Raw genomic sequence first — 11,778 nt, 5'->3', positions numbered from 1 at the left:
TAAATTAACTTGAATATGCGATACACAAAAACAAATCCTAACCAAACTTAACAACTCTGTTGAATACTCTGGCCCAAGATTCATTTCCAAATCAAAGGACAAACAGTCCAAATTTTAATCCTAGTCTATCACATTCATGTGATGTTTATTCATGTATTAAAGCTGAAACACTACTGAAACATCTAACTATATAATTACACTTCCCCTTTTAACATGGATTCTATACTAACCACATTGATGGCTTAAATTAAAATATGCTCCTTTCAACAACACGAACAAATAGACTGGTTATCCAAACTTATGGACACGTACAACTTTCAAACAATGCCAAACGTAAAAAAAAAAAACCTTTCATGCACAGTGATCAGCCGAACTAATATTATTACAGCAATCCATACGCAGAACAAACGGAAAGAAATATAAGAAAATTAAGCTAAGTATGCAGTTTCGAAAGTGCAGCAACATGGACCAAACAACTGTGTTAATATGAATCTCTATTCAAGTGAACCAATCTTCACATTCATCCATTTTCATACATTGGAGAGTGAGATGAATACTTGAAAATGAACAGAATTAAGAGAGGGAAGGTTATCAGTAGCAAATAGCAGAAATCAGCCCAGGACCAACCAGTGAAACAGTGAAAACAGCTCCAAACAGCTATGAAACAGTATTTTCCAACAAGCAATCCACACCAGCTTTAAAACATTACTCAGAACTCCACTCATTTCAACCCATAATCAAATACCATTTTTCAGGAATCAGAAACTCAAAACCCAGGAAAATATTTAATGGAAACAGTGGTCCTCCCTGAATTTCTTAGCTATTTTTACTCTCAGATTTTTTATAATGTTCCAGGCTCGCCCATTTGAGTGAAGGGAAAGTTTCATTTATAGGAGGGGGGCCTGTGGTGTGCCTTCCAAGGCAAGGCAATCAGATTCCCCAAAATACCCCCACAAGGCATCTTTTGTAACTGAATGGGACAGCTGGCAGCCTTTTTTTTGGCTTCAGCAACTTGTGCTAATTCAAATAAGGCCAGCTGCCCTTATTCTAGAAGTTTCCTCAACAAAATCTGATCGTCTTACTCTCAAAACAACCTCCCAAGTTTCTATTATTCAACTAATACCCCAAATAATTTCCTAACCATCACAATCGTGACAAACAACAATCATCACACCAATTTCACCAAACGGATCAAAATGAAACCTCAGTGCTAAAATTGAACCTCTAAAATTTGGACATAACAGACCCAAACTTGCATAACTCTCCAGGCAGACTCTTGATAATGCCACTTAATGTTCGTTTTCATGATAAACTTCAGAATCCAGTGTTAATAGCTATGACAAACTTGACTTTATGAAACGAACCAAAGAGAGAGACTAGAATACTGAACATTTACTCGATTAAATCACATAAACCTCAAAATTCTTATCATGCAATTGAAAGGGGGGAAAGAAAGTGAACAGTAAGATTAAACAAAATCATGTTGAACCTGACTTTTACAAACAAATATCCAAACTCGAACAAATAATCCATTTGAAATTACAGAAAAAGAAATCAGAAAAGAATAAAACAAAACAAATTAACATATTAAAACTAGAAACCAAAGAGGACGGGGCGAGGTTCAAACTAACCTAACGACTGAGCTCAAACTCGATCAAGGAGGCGGAGAAGCAGTGGCCAACCAGAAGATGTTCTAAAAAAGGAATCAAAATTCGAGGGAACAATGCCCTACGACCATGCATGCTACCAGGTTCCAAGGAAGGGATTTTTGAACTCTTAGGGCTCGATCTCGGATCTAAGATTCGAAGAGCTCTAGGCAGATTTGAGGGAAAATAGTTGGGTATTTGGGATAAGGGGTTCATGGTGGTCAAGGGGTGTGATTTTGGTAGCGATTGGAAGAATTAGGGTTTGGCCGCCTCTCTTTGATTCAAGATTTGAGAGGTTCGGCTTAGATTCGAGGGAAGGGGCTCGAAGATTTGGAGAGAGGGAAGGAGAGGAGTCTATGGTGTTAATTTGGTTGTGATTAGACCACCGGAACCGCCGTGAGGCGATTTTCGGTGGGCGGAGTAGGGCGGAGCAAGGCGGAGGCGATGGGGATTTGAGGGCGGCGGTCTCTAGGGTTAGGGCCTTGAGTTGAGAGGGACGAAGAGGTGGGGTTGGGGGGTTCTGCGGGGGGTAGGGTCCATTCGGACAATTATATAGTAAATGATCCCCACTTATCAGCCGTCTGATCCAACAACGTCGACGGCTGAGATCAACACTTTAGCAAAACGGGGTCATTTTATTATCAGGGGGAACGGATCGGGTGAAGGTAGATTGGGATGGGTCAGGTCGGACTGGGGCAGATCCGTGTGGGCTTGGGGACAACTTAATTATTTTGGCCCAAATCTGTTTCCATTTCCTATTAACTCTTTTAATTTCCCTTTCTTTTGTCTTTTCTTTTCCTCTTTTTCCGAAAATTAAAATTAAAAAATCCTAAATTAAATTATAAAATCAAATTAACTTATCAAAAATACTAACTAATCCTAAATAGCTACCACAATTAATAAATCAAAGAAAAACTACTCAAAATCAAAAATTAAAATTAAAGGACGTAAAATGACTATTTTTTGTGATTTTCCTTTTATTAAACAACTTAATTACTAAATAATTCTAAAAATGCAAAATTAACCCCTAAATGCATATGCAACACGTTTTTTGTATTTTTCAGTAATTAAAATGCACACACAAAAATGCAAACAATTAACAGAAAATGCCACGAAAATCCACAAAATTGCAAACACTGAAAGAAATTATTTTGTTTTGCACTTATGGGAGTAATTCATATAGGGCAAAAACGCGTGCTCACACTTAACGGTACCCCGGGCTCGAGTTTGGGCAGCACGAAGTAAAGACCAAATCTGACTGGAAAATGCATACCTCGAGGGAGCAAATCGGAGACCCGTTGTGATCTACCTCGAGGGCAGTACAATTTCGATGACACTCAAGAAAGAGCGGGAATTTCTCAAGGACACGTGGATCAGGACATAAATTATGGGATATGATTTGTACGAAATAGTACGAGTCCGTACTAGGTTGTTATACAGCTGTACCAATAGAATTCTTTACCATAATTGGGAATGTACCATATTAGGGTTTTCCCCTCCTATATAAAGGGGACCCCAATCATTTTTGTAAAGACAGATCTCATTCACTGCAATAGAACATTCTACTATGCTTTTCACGTTTACTGTGCTCCACAATTGTTCTTAAGCTTTATTGTTTTTACTTTATTGTTCATACTTTATTTGCTCTTAACTCACCTCGAGGCTCCCGAGATAATCGAGCTCGAGGTCCCCGTTGCTCTAACAACACTGGTTTGGTTCATCAATTCTTCTTACTTAAACCTAATATCGCTTGTATATTCACTAGTATTGGAATAAATTATATATCTTTAAAACCACAAGTCACCTTTAATTGTTACTCACATTTTTCGAGGTAAACAATGGTAAAATATTAATAGTAAAAAGTTAATTAAAATATCATATTAAAAAAATGTAAAAAAGGTGATAGGATAGACAGAAGGTACATGTAAAATAGAGCTTGCATGGTAAAAGAGGGGAAAATAGCAATTGGACAAAGTTGGAGGGGGTATTTCTTTCCCACGACAAAGAGGCATAAGATTTTTGCCAATAATTAGTACTCCATATAATATAATAGATAGAACACTAGAAAAATGCTTAAATTTTAAGTTTTAGATTTCTCCATATGATTACAACGATAGAAGTCGATATTTGACTCCCCCGCCCCTTCTCCCCTCAAAAATAAAAAATAAAAAGAAAAAGAAAAAATATTGAAGGAAAGGGAATGATAACCGAAAATAAATTAAGATACATACAACTAGAAAATTAAACAACTGATATGACGGTAGCTTTAAAAAAATGATTGCTGTAAAAATTAAGTGAAATGTGCGGCGACAAAATTTACAATGATTGTTAATCTGAAAGGTCAAACTAGATAATTTTCTCTTTTTATTAACGGAAAAAGCGAGAGCATATAAGTGTTAATGATGAAGAATTACTTATGGGGACGGCAATTGAGACAAAAGATGGGCCTTGTGGGAGGGACCACTCTCCATTTCTAAGCCTTAAATTTTTGAAGAACAAATTAATTAATAGAAATACGCTTAATTATTTAAAGAGAGACCCGCCTTAATTAATGAATGGCGGAGAATAAAAATATACTCATAAAAAGTTAAGATGCGCATATTCATCTGACTTACAATGTGATCAATATCTTACTCTCCTAAAATGGGCTTTTATACCGTTTTATCCCTATAATCGGTTTAAACACTTTCTCTGCTCGCAAATTTAAATGGCCACCATAATTAAAAAACAATACTACTTTGATAAAGAAAGGATGAGGTATTTTGACCAGCCCAAAACCAAAGACTTGGTGATAAAGGGGTATGTGCGTTATGGCCTATGGGACAGCACCAAAAATTGATGCCTCTGATAGTCAGACGGCATTCGATTGGATGAAATATCGCCAATCAAAAGATAAAGTAAAAATTACACGGGGCGCCCTATTTGGGCGCCCCTTTTTAACCTGTAGTCGCTTTGTCTTTTTGTTTGCATCCATACCCACTTTTTAAAAAACTTCAGCTTCCCTTTATAACTGGGAAACTTCAGCTCTAGAGCTGAAGTTTCTGTTAGTAGAATGTATTTGTAAAATAATTCTGAAAATATAAATGAGTATAAACAGAAATGAACATAAACAGAAATGACATAAAACCAATTCGAGCCCACTGAATTCACAGTGTTTCCTTAAGGAATTTAATCCCCTCCTAGTACCCAAGGTTATGGATTATTTCCTCCCAGGATAGAACGAATTACACACTGGTGTAGTGGTACTTCAAACCCCAGTGTTTCAGCGAACACAAAGTTCGGTAGCAAATCACACTTACTTTTTGCTTTGTTTGATGCTAAAAGTATGCAGAAGAAGGAGAAGAAAGTCAGAAAATCGTAGTGAAATTCTGAGCAGAATAGTGTTGTATTTATAGCCAAAGTTAGGCTCTTCAGAATGGCTGTTTATGCAAAACGCCCACAGCATAAATGCCATTACATAAATGGCCATTTACTCAATAATAAAGAGGGAAAATAAAGAGGGAAAATTGAAGAGGGTAGTTACTTTTTTGTTACCAAAACAGAAAAACGGATTGGATTTAATATTAATATTTAATATTAATATTTTGTTATTAAAACAAATATTTAATAACATTTCTGTTAATATTTTACTATTAACAAATAAATTTGGTCCAAAAAGTTAATCAATCAATCGATCATTTGACCAAATCCGAATCCGAATCCGAATCCGAATCCGAAGCCGAAGCCGAAGCCGAAGCCGAAGCCGAAGCCGAAGCCGAGCCGAGCGAGCGACGACGACGACGGCGCGAGGCTTGCCTTCTTCTCAACTCTTTAAGAGCTAGAACAAGAGCAATTGCTTTATATACCCATAAAAAACCTCTTCCTCTTCCAATATGGGACAATGCCCATTTGCCAAGGGGGGAACTTAAAATTTCACTCAAAAATTTTATTTCCCTCCATTTCCCATGCACCCTCTTTTAAGTATTTAATATATTAATTAGACACATCCAAAACCCAACAGTTTCGGTTACTAAACAAAAACTTCAGCTCTAGAGCTGAAGTTTCCGGGTTACTAAACAAAAACTTCAGCTCTAGAGCTGAAGTTTTCCGAAACTTCAGCTCTAGAGTTGAAGTTTTCTAGTTACAACATAGAAACTTCAGCTCTAGAGCTGAAGTTTTCCGGTTACAGAGACAAAAACTTCAGCTCTAGAGCTGAAGTTTTCCGGTTACTAAACAAAAACTTATAAAATAAAACTTCAGCTCTAGAGCTGAAGTTTTTATTTTATAACTGGCAAACTTCAGCTCTAGAGTTGAAGTTCCCGAGTTAAAAAAAAAACTTCAGCTCTAGAGCTGAACTTCAGGCCCGGCTACTAAAATGCTGAAGTTTTGTGTAATTGCCTTTGCTACTTCAGCCCCATGTGCTGAAGTTATTGGAAAAAGCGGGTATGCTTGTAATTTTTTTTTGTAAAGCGGGCACGGATTAAAATGTGATACAAAAAGCGAGTATAGATGCAAATACCAAATAGAGAGGAGAGTGACAAATACCAAATGGTTTGATATGAAAAGAGGCCTGCCCTTTGCCCGGGAGCTCCTGGGCCCCCTTGGGCCTTAATAGATAAGACCCTTTTGCCTTATGCCCATTTTCATCAACATCAAACCAAGCAAGTCATCTTATATTTAGGAATTAATTAATTAATCGTCATTCATTGTCCAAATACTAAAGATTACAGAAGGCAAAAACAGTAATACCCCTCCTATTTGGTTGTTAGTGATAAAGTTATATTCCATAAACAAAGATGAGCAACAACCATCGGAGTTGAACCAAAAAAGGATCCCAACCCCATATCGACGACTATGTTTTCTTCTCTATAAGTAAAGTAAAGTAAGACACATCTCTTCTCAACAACCAAACACACTAGTTAGAGTGGAAATCAAATAACGGGCCTGGATCCTACACCAAACGCCGTTACCATAGTACCCACACGTGCGCTTCAAAAACCACTGAATGGCGCTTGAGCCATTGACCCTCGCTTTTGACGGCGATTCAAACGGCGGCCGTCAACAATCGGTCAACGGCGCCGATGACGGAAACAGAGCGCCCAGGCTTCCACGATGGACCAGGCAAGAAATCCTGGTCCTCATACAAGGGAAAAGAGTGGCAGAGAGCAGGGTCCGAAGAGGGCGTACGGCTGGACTGGAATTGGGTTCGGGTTCGGGTTCGGGTTCGGGTCAGGTTGAACCCAAGTGGGCATCTGTTTCATCCTACTGTAAAAAGCACGGGGTGAACCGGGGGCCGGTTCAGTGCCGGAAAAGATGGAGTAATTTAGCCGGTGACTTTAAGAAGATTAAAGAGTGGGAGTGTGGGATAAAGGAAGAAAGTGAGTCATTTTGGGTGATGAGGAACGACTTGAGGCGAGAGAGAAAGCTGCCCGGTTTTTTTGATAAGGAGGTTTACGAAATTCTGGACCGGGGAAGCGGCGGAGAGGAGATGGAGGCAGGTTTAGCTTTGGCTTTGGCGCCTGCAGCAGCAGTTAATGAGCCAGAAGCATTGTTTGACAGCGGGCGGAGTGCTGCAGCAGATGAAGGGTTGTTCTCAGATTTTGAGCAGTCTGAAGCTGGTGACAAAGATAAGCACATGCCTATTCCTGCTCCAACTCCTATTTCCGGTACTATTCCCTCCAATAACAGTTTGTTTATTTTATCATCAGATATTATTCTGATACATTACTTTTCTTTTTCCAAGAAAATGTCTGTTTTCACATTAGGCTACTTTTGCTGCTCAAAATTTCCATATACCCTCTTCTGATAGAGGGCGTCTTTTTTAGCCATACTTTTCTTTTTCTCGAGATTAATTTTTATTTTCTTTTATCACTTGGTTCTCTTTTGAGTGGCATAAATACCAGGTGAACTATGTTGCAAGTTTGAGTATTGTCAATAACAGATTTTCGCCTTTTCATTCCTTCGGAAAGTACTTAGCTTCTGCTTGTTTCCAGTGCATAGTTCTGAATAGGTTTACTTATTGAAGTCTTTTAGGGAGGTTTATACTTCTGGTATTTGACTTTCATTTGTTTATGTTAACATTTTTTTTTTGTTTTTTTTGGCAGAACAGCAGTATCAACCACTACCTATGGAATGTAATGCTCAAGGTACCTCTAGAATCCTCAATATGTAAATTCTCTCTGTCGTGATGTTTTCTTTGATTTGATTCCATTTTTAATTCATGATCATCAGTAATAGAAAATAGGTTATACTTACGTCCAACAGAGCTTTTTGTGTTTATACAAAGTGAACGAAGGCACATATGCATGGTTCGTTACCTATTTTTGGTGTTTTCCAAACTTATCCAGTCATAACTCTAACCTGGTAAGTATAGACATGTCAAAGCACCATCTTTTATAAATTCAAGTGAAGAATCTTAAATTTGAGTATATGGAACACAAGGTGATCTTACTGAAAACCTGATCGTTGGCTCTTTGCTTTTCTGATATCATGCTGGAAGAACCATAGAACTTTTATCTCTCGTTGAAGCAATTAACAGTGTCTATTTGACTGCCCTGAAGTAGATGGAGCGTGTTACCCTGTCATCATTAATCCCATGTCTAATGCTGGTTTGAAGTTACAATATTTGAAATGTCATGTCTACAAAATATGAAAAGAATGAAGAGATGTGACATTGTCAAATGTCCTTGCTCATGTCCTTTGAAAACAAATCTCAAACGAAGATTAATTAAACAAGAGAGGGTTGCTCACGTGGTAAGCACCCTCCACCTCCAATCCAAAGGTTGCGAGTTCGAGTCACCAAGGGAGCAAAGTAGGAGCTCCTTGGGAGGGGTAAAAAATAAAAATAAAAAGAAGATTAATTAAACAAGGAAGAAAAGAAACACCTCCCTGCAGAAGTCAAAAGATCGACCAAAAGAACAAGTTGGAAGTCGGTGATCTTTCCCTTTCTTGAGGTGTGCTATTTGTTCTCGGCAGGTATAAATCATCAGAAAGAACCGACCTCAAATCCTGATGGAGGAAGTGCTCAGGAAGGAAAGAAACGGAAGCGTGGTGTCACGGATACAGATGAAGAAGCGGACAATCTGCAGCATCAGTTAGCCAAAGCATTGGAGAGGAATGGTAATCTGCTGAGCTCCCAACTTGAGGCTCAGAATGCACATTATCAGCTGGACCGGGAGCAGAGGAAAGACCATGTCAATAGCTTAATAGCAGTTCTTGATAAGCTTGCAGATGCCATGGGAAGAATTGCTGATAAGTTGTAGAGAGCCTATTGGGGTGTATATAACATGTTATCTCTCACTCCTTGAATCATAATCAATGCTAAAGAATTTTGGTGAGTAAACCAGATATCACTTGATGGTCAAATTCGATCATTTTAAATTGGTAGTTGGAAATATAATATTCTTTTCAGATTTTGCACTTTCTAGACTAAATCGTGTTACAAGTTTACAATAATACAGATAGGACTGGGAGGCTAACAAGTACACTTTATTAGAGATATCTCTTGTTTTCTCACGACTGTACAGATACAAGATATATGAGTGAAACTGGGATTGTAAGCTGCCATCTTATATGATTTCTATTTAATATGTTTCTTCTGTAACACTGTTACACATTACAGTGTGAAGTATTTCTTCAAAGAATTAAGATTGGGCAATGTTGGATGCTTAATGTGTATAGCTCATTACTAGACTGAGACTTCCCAAATCCCAGTCTTGAGGAGAAGAGTCAGAAACTTGTGGAAATGGAACTTGATGCTCTGGCTAGAACCGTCTCTACTGCAACTCATTTTTTGGATATAGAAAGATTATATGCTGCCCATGACAAGGTGAAATACAGAACGCTTGACTTGATTATACTGTTAATTGACAATTGTTTTATGATTCTTGGTTGACTGCTAATAACTACTTGCGAGTTTTCTGCTGCGATTTTGACAATATATATCAAGCAAAACTGCAAAATGCATATGAACTTGCATTAAGAACAAATGTGCAACTACTCCAGGATGAGTATTAGGGTCTGAATTGCTGTGCCTAGGTACAAAAGGATACTGATTTAGGAGTTGTCCCTGCCACCTCCAGAGTATCCTGTCCCAACTGATCAAGCTTCCGCTTCTTAACCTCCTCGACGAGATAATTACTAAGATTCGTTGTTGGACTCAGCTTTAGACTTAGTTAAAATATCATGGTATAGCCAGTTTTCACACTGGTCAATGAAAAATAGCCAGCGTTTATCAAGTCAATGAAAAATAGCCATTATTTTGCTGCAACAGGGACCGGTCCAGTATAATATACGGGAGTTCTAGTGCATTTGTGTACGAACTCCAGCATATTATGCTGGACCGGTATACTTTGCTAACTCCTGTAAAATTTGCGGGAGACTGGAGCACCAGTGCTCCAAACTCCAGTATATTATAGTGGACAATTATACTTGCTGGAACTCCCGTAAAATTTGCGGGAGTTCCAGCATAATTATGCTTGAACTCCCGTAAAATTTGCGGGCATATTTTTCCAGATTTTGAACAGTGTTTTCGCTTAGATTTAAAGTGGCTAAATTTTGATGACTTTTGATACTTGGCTATTTTTCAACGACCAGTGGTAAATCTGGCTATTTTTGAATTTCTTCCCAGACTTATGACCAGATGAATCAAAACTATAGTGAATATACTTCAAAGGATTGATCTCTAGTATGTTATCGGTTCATCCTTGGGATTATTTATGCCAACTATAACTTTGTGTTTTTCTTCTTTTGAAACGTGGATTCTGTTCTGATGGCAATTGGTGTCTTTACTACTAGGATCAAACTTGACCCGTTTTGTGGACACATGACGCATCCCTTTTTATTATAATTCCTTGTTCTTTTCAATATCCTTGAGCGCATTTGTGCAACGTACGCTGCTCGCCGCACGGAGTGATATCATCAAAATGAGTCACATGTTTACCTTCTGCCACATCTTCCTGCAACCTTATTTATTGTGTAATAGAGCCACACGCAATTGAGTTAAACAAGGGTCTATCGTATGCAGTTTTACCTTGCATTTTTGCAACAGGCTTGTATACGGTCAAAATATATGCCCCCAATGTCTAGGTTCGAGGTTCCGTCCTAGGACCAAGTCCGGGCGAGGTCGAGATTCGAGACCAGTGGACCAAAATCAAGCTCGAAGACAAAGCGCAATGCCCGGAGATAGGAGTGCGAAGAATACTAGGCCCGAGGCCCGACCCCGAAATATTACCGTTATGGATTTGTACTAGAGCAAGCTAGATTCCTGCCACGTCTCCAAAGTCATGGCGCAAATCCCGGAATAGGGTTGTACGATTCCGTACTAGGCGGTTAGACAGCTGTACCAAGAATATTCCCTACTGTAAATAGAAATATTTCTTATTTAGGGTTCCTCTTTTATATAAAGGAGACCCCAATCATTTGTAAGGGCACCTTTTTTCACTGAGAAAAGAATATACTCTCTACCTTTTCGCCTATTGTTGATCAGCATTGTCCTTTAGCTTTATTGTTCTTACGTTACTTTCCTTACTTTATTGCTCTTAGCCCGTCTCGAGGTCACCATCTCGAGGTCATCTTTGTCAAGTAATATTGGTTTGATTCACTTGCCTTCTTTCATTTATACTTCATATTTCTAAATTATTAAATGGTATTGAACTAAATCACATATCTTTAAAACCACAAATCAAATTTAATTGTTACTCGTATTTTCGAGGTAAACAGTTTGGCGCCAATCGTAGGGCTAAAGATAATAATGATTATTTCTTTACTGATTTTCATTACACGCGTTATCTTTATACTTTTTCTTGCCAAGATTTTTTGATTCTCAGGCTTAAACATGTCTAGCACACAAAACGCACTTGTTCATGACAATGAAGGTCTTGGAGAAAACACCAACGCAAGGGCGGTGTACCACCGATAAACCTAGAAGTAGTGCCAAATATAAAACCAGTTGATGTTAGTTCACACATCGCTTTGAATGCATATCTAGGCGCGAACCCCGACGGAAATATGCACAGGGAAGCCCGATCCAATGTCCAAAGAACACAAAGAATGGGAGATGGTGGAGTTAGCCTACCAGTGATATTCGAGATGCTGCAAGCTCAGCAAATCGTAATCGCTCAACTTCAGAGTCATAATAGAACTCCAAATAAAG

At 38.4% G+C, this 11,778-nt stretch overlaps 1 protein-coding gene across 1 annotated transcript; it reads left to right on the top strand.

Annotated features, from left to right (window-relative positions):
- The first annotated feature begins 6,325 nt into the window (after positions 1-6,325).
- LOC109236832 (trihelix transcription factor ASR3) lies at positions 6,326-9,505 on the top strand. The gene is made up of 3 exons (XM_019403066.1): positions 6,326-7,291; positions 7,730-7,771; positions 8,601-9,505. The coding sequence occupies exons 1-3, from the start codon at positions 6,631-6,633 to the stop codon at positions 8,885-8,887; spliced, it is 990 nt and encodes a 329-aa protein (XP_019258611.1). The 5' UTR covers positions 6,326-6,630; the 3' UTR covers positions 8,888-9,505.
- Positions 9,506-11,778: the final 2,273 nt, after the last annotated feature.

This window comes from Nicotiana attenuata, unplaced genomic scaffold, assembly GCF_001879085.1.
Source record: "Nicotiana attenuata strain UT unplaced genomic scaffold, NIATTr2, whole genome shotgun sequence".
NCBI lineage: Eukaryota > Viridiplantae > Streptophyta > Magnoliopsida > Solanales > Solanaceae > Nicotiana > Nicotiana attenuata.
Note: the sequence above shows the minus strand (reverse complement) of the source record. Positions and strands in the feature narration are given on the sequence as shown.